This window comes from Caenorhabditis elegans, chromosome V (genome assembly GCF_000002985.6).
Source record: "Caenorhabditis elegans chromosome V".
Taxonomy (NCBI): Eukaryota; Metazoa; Nematoda; class Chromadorea; order Rhabditida; family Rhabditidae; genus Caenorhabditis; species Caenorhabditis elegans.
This window is the reverse complement of record NC_003283.11, coordinates 2909849-2924674: the sequence shown is the minus strand read 5'-3', so window position 1 is coordinate 2924674 and position 14826 is coordinate 2909849. Positions and strand designations below refer to the sequence as shown.

The 14826-nt window shown below is 34.9% G+C and overlaps 3 protein-coding genes, 1 non-coding gene and 2 pseudogenes across 8 annotated transcripts; 4 read left to right on the top strand and 2 right to left on the bottom strand.

Moving 5' to 3' along the window:
* Positions 1-19: 19 nt before the first annotated feature.
* mir-2219 lies at positions 20-95 on the top strand. Its single transcript, NR_068647.1, has one exon. It is a non-coding gene; the product is annotated as a pre-microRNA mir-2219 (primary transcript).
* A 1885-nt stretch (positions 96-1980) lies between these two features.
* Positions 1981-4075, top strand: srh-38 (the record flags this gene model as incomplete). Of its 3 annotated transcripts, NM_071392.1 has the most annotated exons (5): positions 1981-2156; positions 3035-3177; positions 3244-3443; positions 3495-3731; positions 3794-4075. In NM_071392.1, the coding sequence occupies 5 exons, from the start codon at positions 1981-1983 to the stop codon at positions 4073-4075; spliced, it is 1038 nt and encodes a 345-aa protein (NP_503793.1). The 3 variants fall into 3 exon arrangements, with proteins under 3 accessions (NP_503793.1, NP_001303716.1, NP_001303717.1); NM_001316788.1 differs by lacking the exon at positions 3035-3177 and having other exon boundaries at positions 2141-2156; NM_001316787.1 differs by lacking the exons at positions 3035-3177; positions 3244-3443 and having other exon boundaries at positions 2130-2156.
* A 591-nt stretch (positions 4076-4666) lies between these two features.
* On the top strand, positions 4667-5845 carry srj-51 (annotated as a pseudogene). Its single transcript is given in 6 exon segments — positions 4667-4855; positions 4931-5251; positions 5254-5298; positions 5351-5452; positions 5498-5667; positions 5722-5845. Coding segments are annotated over 6 exon segments (951 nt in total).
* A 795-nt stretch (positions 5846-6640) lies between these two features.
* On the bottom strand, positions 6641-8152 carry C31B8.2 (annotated as a pseudogene). Its single transcript has 7 exons — positions 8108-8152; positions 7924-8058; positions 7396-7566; positions 7172-7351; positions 7006-7120; positions 6763-6902; positions 6641-6715 (listed from the first exon to the last, which is right to left on the bottom strand). Coding segments are annotated over exons 1-7 (861 nt in total).
* A 350-nt stretch (positions 8153-8502) lies between these two features.
* Positions 8503-10427, bottom strand: srh-146 (Serpentine Receptor, class H; the record flags this gene model as incomplete). The annotated part of the gene is made up of 4 exons (NM_001316776.3): positions 8503-8693; positions 8738-9041; positions 9540-9733; positions 10109-10427. 4 exons carry the CDS (start codon positions 10425-10427, stop codon positions 8503-8505), a joined length of 1008 nt encoding a protein of 335 aa, NP_001303705.1.
* Positions 10428-11673: 1246 nt separating this feature from the next.
* On the top strand, positions 11674-13593 carry C31B8.9 (sulfotransferase family protein; the record flags this gene model as incomplete). The annotated part of the gene is made up of 7 exons (NM_071390.3): positions 11674-11827; positions 11876-11928; positions 12278-12420; positions 12974-13021; positions 13065-13124; positions 13192-13498; positions 13546-13593. The coding sequence occupies 7 exons, from the start codon at positions 11674-11676 to the stop codon at positions 13591-13593; spliced, it is 813 nt and encodes a 270-aa protein (NP_503791.3).
* Between the last annotated feature and the right edge of the window lie 1233 nt (positions 13594-14826).

The following is a 14826-nucleotide window of genomic DNA, read 5'->3' as shown; positions in this document are numbered from 1 at the left end:
TTCAACTCGGCATATCGCCACAGCTTTCTCTCGCACATCGTCAGCTAGATTTGAACTCTGTATGAAAGCTGACGAAGTGCGAGGGAAAGCTGAAGAGGTGCGACGAGGTGCGACGAAGTGCGATGGAGTCAAGCTAAAAAAAAACAAAAATGAGGAGACGCCACCGCAGTATCTCAGCGCTGACTGTCGTACATCGTCGCACTTCCTCGAACTTCATCGCACATCGTCGCATATTGTTGCGTTTTCTGTGGGAGTTGAACTTACTGTTATTCTTGACTCTGCAGTTGTGATCCTTACCTGTTGAGTTAAATCGGTCGCGCGCGAGAAAACTTTTATGCAATATGTATCAAGAAGAAAAATGGCCCGTGCTTTCTTAATTATTCTACCAAAGTTGAAAGTGATTATTTAATTAATTAAATAAATAAATAAATATTATTTAATTAATTAAATAAATAAATAAATATTATTTAATTAATTAAATAAATAAATAAATATTATTTAATTTATTCCCAAAGTTAGACCATTAGATGAATTTCCAAAGTTAGACCATTAGATGAATTTCCAAAGTTGATGTTGATGTAGTGTTACCCATTCTTGAAAAACAACTACAAAATTACAGTATTGAGTAATTGTTTTTTGTTGATAAGTGATCAATTCAATAATGAAATTTTATCAAACACTTGACGAGTACTAACTAGGTTATTTCAAAGCTTCTCCGGAAGATATGTCTTCAACACAGTGAAGGGCATATAACTATATAACTGGCAAGATAATAAGATTACTAATTTCTCCGACAAAGTCAATATTCTAGAAAAGTCTTAACTAGAATTTATAAATGACTCACAACTTTAAAACTACCCAGGTTTGCGTTTTCATGAGACGGAAATTAATTTTTAAAAATTGATTTTTTTTAAACTACTTATTGATTTGTTTGAAATATTCCAGGAAACAATTGCTACTAGCAATTCTAGCAGAACGATTAGAAAGTTTGGTAAAATCGAATGCTGTTTTTAAACCAACTACTAGATCGTCTTTAGGTTTCTAAAAACGTCGAGCTAGAACACAGAGTATCATTCTCAAACTTTTTTGAGTAACTTGAAGTACTACGAGTAAAAATAACAATCCCTGGTTATTTGACTTTTCAAATATTTTCAAATTTAGACAGGATAACAGAACTTCGTGTTCGTGGTTTATTTTTTGGTGAAAGGCTCACAATAACTAACAAGTTGGTAAAATCTGAGACTTTAGCTGAAAATGTCTTTTTTCGAAAAGTTTGTACCACCATATCTTTTTTTTTGAGAAATTTTCAAAGCGTCTCATAACAAAATTCGGTAGTTTTGGGCCATTATGGGTCTAAAAAACAAAATCTCAGGTTTCGGTACTCCGCTCTCAAGTATACGTGAGTTACAGAAGCAGCAACAACACGAATTATGATTGAAAATCAGATGTTTTATGGCAGAGTACGACAAAGCGCGAAGATCTGCGACAATCTGCGAGAATGTGCGAAGAAGCGCGCGGGAAACTATAGCGGCACGCGTAAACCCTTATAAAGCGCGACAAAGTACGAAGAAGAGCGACGATGTGCGAGGGTGGACTGTGGAAGTGCGAGGGAAAGCTGTGGCAAAATGCCGAGAAGCTAACTTTTCAAAATTTTACACGTTTGTCTAGAAAATTTTAATTAAAAAGTGATGCACTCATATTCTTGAAATACATTTTATTTTTGTTTTCCCTGTGTCTTCACATTTCTTGTACTTGTCTGAATGTTTTTTTTCTTTTTTTCTTGATATAAACAAGAATTTTTGAAAAAAAAACAACGGCTGATTTGAACTTTTTCTCACATTTTTTTTCAAGATTTTGCTTTTTTTCAATTATTTTTACTCTTGTCTGTGAAATAAAATCTACCGCCACCCAACACCATATTTTCCCACGATTTTCAAAATCCCCTATTTTGAGTCATTTTTCCAGACAATCAGTGAGACTATGGCAAATGAGTCACACTCAATATGGAATGAGAATCCTGAAACATATTTCACAGTAAAGTTGGTGTATTCTGCATTCGTCACACTTATTTACCCATTTGCACATTATTGTGTGCTCGCCAAGTCACCGAAGAGCTTTGGTTTGTTGAAATGGATTATTTATGTTCACTGCATTTGGTTAGTTTGGGCTTTATTATTTGGAGTATCGTCGGTGGGGGAAATTGTTTGAAACTGCTAAAACTTTTCAAAAGATACAAAAATAGACCCTGATGTTTTTATGATTTTTTGAATTTTTCAAAATCAAAGAAACGACCGAATTAAATTGGAATTCCCAAACAACTGATTGTGAGTGACGTCACTTTTAATATTATATTTTCGCGAAATTTTCAAGCAATTTTCCAAAAAAAAAACAATTAAACTGTCGATTTTTAGGCTAATTTTGAAATTTCCGCCAATCCACTGAAAAAAAAATTGGAAAAATTGAAGAACAGAGTTTTGAATCAAATATAGAAGAAAAAATCAATAAAAACCGACGAATTGAGCCAGAAAACGCAAAAATATTAAAAATGACGTCACTTATTTGCGTGGGAATTCGTTTCTTTGATTTTTGAAAAATTAAAAAAAACCATTTTAAAAAATTTACAATTGTTTTAAAAATTTTTACAGTTGTATTCGTTTATTAGGGTAATGTTTCTGTCATTTAAAGCAAAAAAAACATTTGTTCTACTTCACCACGTGGTGTCAAAGTGTCTCATTTCGGTTTGATCTACAAAGAATGCGGGTTAAGAGCGTGCTGACGTCACATTTTTTGGGAAAAAAATTCCCGCATTTTTTGGAGATCAAACCGAAATGAGACACTTTTTCACCACGTGCTTCACCTTTAAAGGGCTCAAACCTACAGCAATGCTAGAAATTTTCCAAAAAAGTGTCAATTTTTCTTTTAAAAAAATATGGCGTTTTACTAAAACCTTGACTAAAATAGTGAAAAAACTGAATTTTTGGGGTACTCTCTCATATCTGGGTTGCAAAATAATTTTAAAATTGTAATCTTTGAGCTTCACCTGTGAATGGTTGGGCAACGTTTTCTTCATCGATGTCTATGATTTCCAACCTTCAGTTTTTGTCAAAATAAATGGAATCCTAAAAAATTATATCCATCCAATTCAACTCTATCAGGCTTATGTCATATTAGAAGGAAGTGGGTTTAGTTTGGCCTTTCACCTAAAACTATGCAAAAATTTCAAAAAAAAAAAATTAATTTCAGTCACCGAAACGTCTGGACTAATTCTTTTCACTAGTCGTGTTCTCCTGATCGTAGACCTCTACAGACCCCGACCATCGATTCAGAGAAGAATCTGTGAATTTTTGATATACTGCGTAGTTTTTGCGTTTGGCATGTGGGCTATTCCCATGATAATTTGGCAATTGCCAGATCAAAAGTTTGCAAAACTAAATGTAATCAAAGTTAGTATCAGGGAGATCACACAACAAATTTAAAAACTTCTTAATATTCAGACCCACGAGTTCTATCCGGATTGCATTTGGGACTCGAACGTTATTGCAATAACTTCCACGGATTCTACTGAAGAGGATGTAATTTGTGTTTTAATAGTGGCGAATTGCGTTTCTATCGGATTTGCGATATTTATTTCTGCCAAGATTGCGTTTTACATGCTCTCGAGAAGAATGATAAATCAGTCAGAGGCAACGAAAAAAATGCACAAGAAATTTAACGAGAGAACTATTTTACAAGTAGGTCAAGCAGCCGACATTGAACCGGGCCATCTTATTAGCCAACTTTTTAATTTTTCCAGGCAATACTCTACTTCACCTTCTGCTGTGTCCCATTTTCGGTACTTTACCTCACTATACTCTTAGAAGTTCACATCCCAGGGAGCACATATTTCATTGATATCTTTTCTGAAAACCATCCGACAGCTTGTGCAGTTTCCTTATTTTTATTTTATGATCCATATCAGTACTATCTGATGGAACTTCTTGGGATTAAACTCCGCCAGAAAATAAGCAATGCGTCGACTATTCTGGTTGAGAAAGTGAACACAATTTCAAGGAATTCGAATATAGTTTTTATTTGATCAAATAAATAATTCAAACATCAGCAATTGCTGATAGTTTTATGCAAATGTAATTTGAGAAAAATATCACAAAAAAAATGGTAACAAGCTATCAAATTCTTTGATGCCTTCCAGATTTTGAATGTAACATTTTCAGAACTAAACCCTTTTTTTGGTGTTGATAAAAAATAATATTTTTAAAAACTATTTTTTACTCCGTGCACGTCTGTGGAATAGGGCTTCCTCGTAGGCGCCAAAACGCTCGTCGCGCCTTCTGTACAGTGCGGCGCGTAACCCGAAAAATGTCGGCCGCAACGAAAGAACCACTTTTCGTGAGGCGGGGAGGTTTGAGGCAGGCGTCGTCCTGATACCGCGCATTCAACCGTCTGCTCCTTTCAAGCAGTTGCAATACACGAATATGATACAGGAAATTTGTTATGGTACATACAATAAATTTGGAATTAATTTCCTGTCTGCTTAGATACTTTCACCCAACTCAATGTTCGTATTTGGTCCAGCCAAACATACAATAATCTTGGGATAAACATTTTTTTTTTCATCTGGAATTGTTTTCCCTAAATCGCGTTCCTTTCTGAAATATATGTACAAGATATGCTCGAGGATTGGATTTTTCGTTACATTCCGCGAATTTTCAGCGCGCTTTCATTTTTGGTAAGTCCCTGGTTTGTCTATCTTGTGTTCACTGAAAAGCCGGCAAATTTTGGCAATTATCGATACCTTCTCTTGTATTTTGCGTGCTTCAATTTGATCTATTCCGTTGCCAATGTAGCTGTTCCTATGGTGAGCAAAATAATTTGGCTTACCCATGTTTGCTTCAAAATTACTCAAAGTGAAGCAATGTGAAATCCATTTCAGGACATCCACAGCTATCGTTATTGTTTTTTTGTAACGGTGAGACATGGATGGTTTGCCCAAGTTTCCGAAGTGAACTTCCAAATGCTGTCTGCCCGCTGCTCCTTGGTGTCTGTCAGTTACGCAGTTATTTTAACCCATTTCGTCTATCGGTACCTAGTGGTCCATGACTCCAGTCTGACAAAAAAGCACTTTCACTGGTATTTAGCAATCTCCGCGGTTGTTTGTATTTTGTATTTTGTGACGTCGCACTTGATTTGCATCTTCCCAGGACGTGCAAATATGGAAATTAAAGAGTATATTCGCAGTGAATTTCTCGGAACCTTGGAACTGATCCAGTGGATTACAACGTGCTAGGAGCATTATTTTATGTACAAGAAGCATTTTTCATAAAGTTGTAATAGTTTCATGAAACTGTTTCAGGAAGGATCATATGAAACACTTTTCAATTCTTGGGCAAACACTATTATGTCGTTCACAGTGTCAGTTGGATCCCTTACAATGTTTTGTATCTTGACCAAAATGGTGAACTTTCAGGTGTAATTTAAAAAAAGATACTTTGCTTTTCAGATTATGTTCAACCTGAAGAAAATGACCGTGACAGCCAGCAAGAAAACTGCCAAATTCCAATCTGAACTACTTCGAGCCTTGATTGTTCAAACTGTAATTCCAATGTTCGTCAGCTTCTCCCCGTGTCTTCTATGCTGGTATAGTCCAATGTTTGGCATTCAGTTAGGCAGGTATCTAAACTACCAAAAAGCAGTCGCTGAAACAAGCAAAAATGGACATTTCAGAGGATTCAACTACTTAGAAATCAGTGCTCTTGGAGTATTTGCGTTCGTCGACCCGGTCGCCATCGTGTTGTGTATTCCAATTTGTCGGAAAAGAATGTATTTGTTTTTCACGAGCTTCTTTTAGGTTTTAACTGATTTTTTGACAAATTTTTAATTTACAAATAAATCACTTTTTTTCAATGTTTGACCAATTACCAGATAATCTGGGCATTTGGCGCTAATTTCTTACCCAAGCTTGAACATGCATATGGCAATAAAACTAACAGAGTGACCAATTTTTTACGCCTCCGACATTATCATTAAGCAAAATTTCAGAAAAACAATGCTGCATCTTTTTTCGAAAAATAATTTTTACTAGGATCTATTCACGTGGGGTCAAACTGTCACATTTCGGTGTGATCTACAAAAAAACGCGGGAACTTCTTGCAGAGAAAAATGTGACGTCAGCACGCTTTTAACCGTACAAAATCGGCTGAGAAGTCTGCGTCTCAATTCCCGCATTTTTGGTAGATCACACCGCAATGAGACACTTTGACACCACGTGTCTATTTGATTTACCCTTATTCAGTAGGCATGAATTTATTGTCGCATAAAATTTCTTTTTAAGTATAATTTCCGCTTGGAAATATTTCGAAATTTTAAAGTGACAGATGAGCAGGCTAATTATTTTTGAAACGCTCAAGCGTGCTCAACGAGCCACATTATTTGCTGCCAAGATTAAATTTAAATCTTTGAAATTTAGGATTTTTAAATAATGGGAGAATCTGATGGTATATAATACATACTAGTCAAATAAATAACAATTGGTTCATTATTCCATTGGGAGCTCTTTTGCTAGATTACTACATTTTTATAACGACTTTCTTTTGAAGCCCGTCGAGAAAAGTGTGATTTTAAACAAATCGTTTATTTCCATGTGTCAGCTCCCAGAGTATATCCACCGTAGAAACCGGCCATGCAAAACTTGTCTTCAATATTGCTAATAACATCACATCTGAAACTCTTAAAACATGACTTGAAATCTTAAAAAGAAAAACATACGCGGACTCAGAAACTCCTATAGTTCCATTCTTGGTATATAAAAAAGCGCAGGTAACGTCGGATCCAATAATACCATCCGGTTTGTTTGGTAGCCAGTCAAGCGTGGGATTTGGAGCATATGTATCCAAATAGTTGAACTCCTGGAATAGTTTTATACATATTTCCAAGGTGGTTCAAGTCACTTCGGCTAAAATTTTGTTTAAGAACATTATTTACCCAAAGTGCGTATTTTTAAAATCTCACACTTCGCAATTTCATATTCTGCCAAATTTACAAATCCTGCTATTGGTTTACGAGTCTGAAGCTGACTAATCATGTCTGCATGAGATTGATTAAGGCACATCCCAAAAACAGTCATCTAGAAAAAAAAACGATCATTTAATTTTTGTCTGCTACTGCTTTTACTTACACCCATACACCAGATATCATTGCCTCGTCTTGTCGGAGATCCTGTAATACAATCAAAACGTTCACTTCTGGTGGTAAAAGTCCAAACATTGGTTTTCAGAGAAATACGGTAAGGTAGGTATTGATTTATAGTGAGTGATTGGGTGCCTTGCTCAATACGGTAATCTTGCTGAACAGCACTCTGAACAGCTATTGTTTCAAAAACAAATGATTATGAATTCCTACATTGACGGTTCCCTCTTTCAAAATTGGAGACGCCTCCAAATTTGGGCACGTTCGGTTGCGGGATAAAAGTCGGAATGCAATTCGACTTTGACTGCTAGCATTTAGCTTCTGTACTGTAGTCACGGCATCCACGTCGTAAAATTGGCAGGTCGGAGATGTGTCGTAGATAAGCTGAATTAGAGAGGCTTGTGACTTGTGATCGGTAAAAGGTTTTAGGATGTCTATATTTTCCATTGTGAAAATTGAGGAGTTCATCTGTTAAACGTGTAGATTTAAGATCAGAAGTTCAAAAGATCATTGAAATTTTCAGTTTTTTGCCTAACTTCTCCCACTGTTTTTAATGCAAGTGGAGCTATGGCAATTCCGAGCCATAGCTCCACTTCCCAGTTAAGGGTAACCTAGGAAAGATTTGAACTCTAGATTGCTGGCGACCACCACTACCGACTGAGATATCCTCGTCGATAGGTGAGTTAATTACCGCGGGCGTTTACAAACGTCGGTTGCTATATTTGAGTAAAAAAAACTAACCACACAACTTGTATCTTTCCAACACACATCAATACACTCTTCCCAGGTGATATTCAAAATGTTTGGATTCAAAATTTTGAGCGGTTTTCCCCATGTTACGATCATTTTGTAATCATCTTGAGTGTCGGGTGGAATCTAGATATTTAAAGTTCAAAGTTAGTTGATTTTTTTAAAAATTTCTTACCGTTGATCCTTTGCTACAAAAGAGTAAAATTAGAATAAACCACATAATTTACCTGGTATTTTGATTTTGAAGTAGTTCCGAAATAGAAATGAAAAGCAATGAGGAATAATTATTTTCGGAGCAGAGCATCATCATGTGCTTTGTGCGTCGTTTTGTTTTTTTTTTTTCGAAAAAAAATGAACACGCGGTCTTCTGCACAAACTCAAATTTTGACAAGATTGCGCAGGAATTGAAAGATCAAAAACTTGACATTTTCTAAAACAACAACGGATTGATTGAAAACCACTGTAAAAGGTTTTTTAGGTTTTCGAGTTCCGTTAGATTAAACTTTTCTGAAAACAACTTCACAATCAATTTAAAGTTTAATAATTTAAGTAAAACATGGTTATAGATTATCAAATTCTCTGATGACTTTCAAGAGATGAAATTTTCCAAATACGGCGAGTGTGGTCACCAGACTGGTTTGCGGATTTCAAATTTAGCATTTCGAAAATTGAATTTCTATATGGCGTGTGAACCATGAGCATCATCAATGTTGTCGTGACTCCGTGCAATGAAACTATTAAAAATGCCAGATTATTTGCGCCTGAAAATGTATTAAAAATTTAAGAATTAGGAAAATATAGCTACCTTGGTTATAATAATTTGAAGAAACCGAAAAAGCAAAATAAAGCACTGGAAAAACTAAGACAAGGAGTGGAATAACTATTTGTAAGCTCATTGCAATGAAAAATTGCTTTTGCAGTCTATGTGTACTTTTGGAAACATGTGAATGTTTGAAGAGCTCCCGACAAATTAGCCCAACTTGCAGAAGTATTTGAAAACCAATAAAAACAATTGTGAACATGGCACATATCACAATATAATATCCTCCGTCATCAAGCAGAAAGAAATTAGGATGGTTTATAAGATCACGTGGAATACACTGGTTTTTCTGAAATGAGAAATTTAGATACTCAAATGTGAAGTCGTTTGGGAAATTTGTTAAAAAAATTAGATGCCGTAATGTTTGTAAAACTTTTCTTCAGTAATTTTACCAAGTTACAGATATTCAAAGCACATCTTCTCCTGATTCAGTGGAACATCCGTGTAAATTCGCTCTATTTACCACAAAGCATATCCAGACTGGAAAAAGTTTCAAGAAAATAAAGGCGTTCCCTAAACAGTTTGTGAAATTTTTTAGGTCAATTTTTGATTAAAAATAAACCAGGCAACCGTTTTGTAGAAAACCTGGCATAATCCGGTAGGCAATTTGACCATAATGTCTTCTATCTCTCACGAGAAAATTTTAATTTCCCACCAAATTTTGTTGGTCTTGCCACGATGGGTCTCGCCACAATGGGTCCTGGCCCCGTTCACAACTTTCATTTGAAAACATTTATGAAAAAAACAAGCTCAACCCATTTTTTGGTTTTTTGTGAAAAAAACGTAAACTTAGGGACACCAGTTTTCCGGTTTCTTGGTCAGGAAGATGTAGAAAAACAGGTGTAGGCAATGCTGCAGCCAGAGAATACAATGCTATAACAAACAGTAACCGGCACCATTTTCTTCTTGTACAAGTTTTATGTCCGTGAACCAATCGATATCGACGATCTTCGAGAAATATTAGAATTGTCACAGCAATCACTGAAATATATATGTACAAAGTAAGGTAGACATCGCTTGCCGGATTTTTGAATCTTTTATTCCGCATTTTTATAAAAGGCCCATTCTCAGTCGATAACCACATAAAATTAATGTATAGTTTCTGTCTAGGTGTAAAAATGAACAGTCTCGGACAAACGATTTTCTGGACAACATGTGTTAAAACAAAAAACTGCGCAATAAAGCAAATTTTGTCAAAAACTCATTAGCCGGATGCCAGCTGTTGTACTTTTTTCCGGAATTGAGTTAAATATTTTTGACACTAACTAAAATGTCTAAAAATAATTGACAATGTTTTTTTTGTTGAAAATTTTAGTTTAATTTATCTTTTAATTTTTTTTTCGTTTAACTACTAACCTCCAAATAAAGAAACTCCTACATAAACTTGCAATGAAGTTGGAACTCCAAAAAATGAGAGAATACCGAGCGGATGACCTCCGCAAATAGGTAAATGCAATACTGGCATAGTTAACAGACTAAAATAGACGTCGACAAATGCTCCAACCAAGTGTAGATATAACATGCTCGCCCTCACAGATTCCAACTTTTTCGGGGTTTTTGAAGCTATGACATATGCTCCGAAGAAATGGGCTGATATCTCAATTATTGTAAGAACATGTAGAACATTTGAATAAACTTCGTCGGAAGCAAGGTCTCTGAGACTTGTGGAGCACATAACTGAAGTAAATTGTGCATATGTCAAAAGTGATGGAAAGTATTTGGAGAACAGGTGATAAATTTTGTCAGAAATGAGGTGGGGGGATAAGTCGCGTGTCAAAATTTAAAACGTTTCTCGTAGCAAACGTATTAATTTGAAACTGTAGGAATTTATGTTTACAACTAGACATTAGATTTCATTTCACGGTAAAAAAACTTCAACATTTTCTGAACACTAAAATTAACCTGGCAATTGGCAATGCATTATCAAATATATGAATACTTCAAGGCTTGACATGTGTTTGGTTATTGATTTTTACAGGTGAGAAGTTTCTCAACGCCTGAAATTTTAAAACTACAAATAAGCTCGGTAAGCACAAATCAAGTAGAAACTTTCTCAAGAACGTACGGAATCGGATTTGAAAATTACCTAATTTTCTCCTGCATCCGCCACGCCTCGCCAGGATAAAGTACCTAAATGTGACAACGCATTTTTCAAAGTTGTTTTGTTCATGATTTAACAACACCAGACATTACAAGAAACAATCAGATATGGAATTGGAAACGCGTGTCCTCCTTCTCTATTCAGGTTTCAATTCTTGTTTTCTTATCTGAAATTTTGTGTCTTCGAATGTTGTGAAACGTTGTAGAGCGTCTGAAGAATATCTACATCCGTTGGAAAAAAAAATAAAAGTGCAATGAAACAGGGGAAAAATTTTGGAAAAACTAGGTTTAATTTTGTTGTGGCTATGATTTCGAAAAAAATTCAACAAAAATTTGTGGAAAGTTTCAAATTTTTAAGTGGCTGAAAAACTTTGATTATATGGTAAAATTGCCAAATTAAGCACCGAAAAGTTCATTTATTTTAACTCCGGTTAAATTCTGAAGTTTTATTACAAATCTTAAGTTCAGTCTACAGATAGAAGAAAGTGTTTGAAATTTTAATTATCTTGATACTTAAATTTTACTATTAGTTTCCAAAGGCTAACACTTTTAGATAATTGCTGTCTTACAGTTTCTAAATTCCCAAAAAAAAACGTTCGAAAATGTTCAATTCGAAAAAAAATCTGTGCCTGATCTATTCCAAAAATTCCTCCGGCAGGCAGCTTAGCCAAAGAACACCTTCGATAAAATCTCCGAATATAGAAATTTGTGAAACAATGGATTTATCTTCCAATTCGTAAAAAATTGATCTTTATTGGACCCAAAAGTTTGTGACTCAGTATAAAAGAGGTGCCAGCTTTCATTATTCTTTAAAAGTCGTCATGGTTCTTGGCAAGAATTTTCTGGTTATTTTCTGTTCTTGCGTTTTATTTCTTGCGCAATGCGCTTATTTTCTAAGTATTTTTACAAGGAAGCCAATGGGAAATGTGGTGGAAATTCCAATTGCAAATTTTACAACTGAATTAATTCCTGGAGGTAATGGTTTTTATATTAATCGAACATAATAATTTTCCAAAAATTTAGATAGCATTACCAAGTTCATTCCTCCATTTGTACCCCTGCTCAATGACTATGTGGTAAGCGTTTTAGGGATAATTTCTAATTTTTCTAAATTTTCTAATTAAATTTTCTGATGAAAACAATTTTCAAAACATTGAATAGATTTTTTTAATGAAAATTTTGTTGCAATTTTTTACTGGAGTTCGAATAAAAACTCAGTTGACATGCCGAATTTCCAAGTATATTAGAAAATCGCATTTCAAGAAATAATTTCAAAATTTTTCATACAAAAATTAGCTTTTCCTAAAATACTTTCTGGTAGTTATGTATGTTGCAAATGTTGAGTACTTTCTAAAATAAACATTAAAGTTTCAGTTTATTTAAAAGTTTTTGCTAAACAATAATTTATAATGATTCAAATGCCAGGTAGCAGAGGGTTATAGTTTACATGGCTGTATCGTTCGAAAAAGTATGTCTCAACTCAATACGAATATTATGTGTTACCTGAACAACACAAGTCTCTATGAACAGCAAAATCATACTTTATCAGATACATGGGAGGACAGGAAGTGAGTTTTTTAAATAGTTTCAGAGCACAAAAATTTGAATAATTCCATCATAAATTGCACGGAAATTGCTTGGCCTCTATATCACCCACTCTACGAAGATATATATCATATATATCATTCATTCACGTCTTCAAGGCAAAACATATAAGGGAAAAGCGTATACAATTAATCACAGGGAAGAATTGGTGGATGATAAAATGATCCCATAAACCATTACTAGTTTGAGAGATCAGGTTGGGGGAATGAGAATATTAAGGGGGAAAGAATTTAACCGGGAAGCAAACATAGAGCGATTTAATTTTTCCGGGATTTTCTTAGCTAGGCGGTTCCAGGTGGCCAGATTAACTTTGAGGAATCCTTTGTTTGTTGCGCCAACAGATTTGAGCGGAATTGAAGCTGTTGGTGAAGAATCAACTATCATGTCGTCATCGGGTGGGGGCATTTCGGGAAAATCGATACGAGAGCAAGAACAATATGCGACCGACCGCTGGGGAGAACGGGAGGACGATGGCACTTTATCGATGGAAAAAATGACAAAATTCGCGTTTATTAGACACCCTGAGAGTCGATTTGTCTCATTTTTCGTCGATAAATGTATTAAGTGAGTTAAGATCTAAAAACCTGAAAATTTGAAATTTTTGCAGTACCAATTCATGTTACGATTGCAAAGATGTTAGTTGTGCGGTGAAAATGATTTATGAGAGGTTGGTCTTTATAGTTTTCAGGGCCTTGAATATGTCGGCTGCACACTCATTATAAACATCTTTCCAGACTAATGTATCACGTCAAAAACCGCCATTTGATTGACAAAGACGATGAGCCAACTTGGTGGTTTGACTGGCACGCGGCACCTCAAACCTGGAATTGTGATTTCTACAAGTACCTTACTGATTATCATCTTATCAAAATTGGCACCACACAAAAAGATCGAAGATTTGCGATGAAGCAGTTGCAGAAGGCTCTAAAGCTGGCTAACGTCGAAGATGAATACGCCAGGAAAATTGCTGATGACACGCTGAAGAGTGACACACGACATGGAACTCATAAGTCTGATTGGAGCAAGAAAATTTTGGAGCAGGTAAAGTAGTGAATTTGAGGTATAGGAAATGATTTTACATGTTCTAGGTGCGCAGTGATCCTTATGTCCGTCACTATCTTCACAGAATATATTAGTTTGACTACGTGGCGTTTGGATTTGATTTACCCGAACATTACAGTGCTGATCTGCCGGAATTCGCGCTCAGTAATCAAACAATTTTAAAATAAATAAATATGTACTTTTAATTTCAAATATAAATCATTTACTATATATAAAGCGCTTATCCCGTTTGAGTTTGTAGTCTATGTAGTCTTTGTAGTCCGTGAAGTTTTGGCTTCTGGAGGGATAGTGAGTTGGGGTTATCGTAGGGATATTGTCGGGGTACTGTAGTGGTGCAATAGTAGTACGGTAGGAGTACTGTAGGATTACGGTAGTTTCAGAAAAATTCGTTTTCAACCCCAGAAGTCGGGGGCCGCGCCGGAGGTGCTGGTGTCAAAATATCGTAGTAATTTTTTTTTAATTTTGTATTCTAGAACTCTGAAAATATTTGAAACGTCCTAAAAAATCCAGGATCTTCCAGAAACTTCCAGAAGTTTTTTTTTAATTTTTTAAACCTATCCCAACCATTATCATGACTAGAATTTTTACTTCCCCGAAATTTCCAAAAGTATCTAAAATTTTCCAGAAAATTGTATAAGTTTTGTAAATCTTCCTCTTTTTCTTGGTTTTTTATAAACTTGAATGTCCCGCCAAACTTTTTTTCTAGAAAATTTAAATTTTCCGCAAAAAAATGATTTCCAGAAAATTTGAATTTGCCGCCAAAATGTTTTTTCCAGGAAATTAATTTTTTTCGCCAATACGTGTTTCTCAAACATTTTGAATTTGCCGCCAATAATTGTTTTTTCAAAAAATTTGAATTTCTCGCCAAAATTTTTTTTCAGGAAATTTGAATTTTCTGCCAAAATGTTTTTAGGAATTCTGAATTTTCTGCCAAAATGTTTTTTTAGGAAATCTGAATTTCCCGCCAAATGTTTTTTTTAGGAAATCTGAATTTCCCGCCAAAATGTTTTTTTAGGAAATTTGAATTTTCCGCCAAAAATTTTCCAATAAATTTTGTATTTCCCGCCAATCATTTTTTTCAGGGAATTTAAATTTTCCGCCAAAACATTTTTTTAAAGATAAATTGCCCTCTTCAACCCCTTAAAATTTGAAGCAAACCTCAAACCTCCATAAAAATTAATAAAATACGTAATTCTTATTTTTATCCAGATGATGAATCATCATACCTATTTTCACAACTTCTGTCCGAATTGCCCAAATTCGTTTTTATCTCTGTACGTGTGTGTATATATGAATGTGACAATATA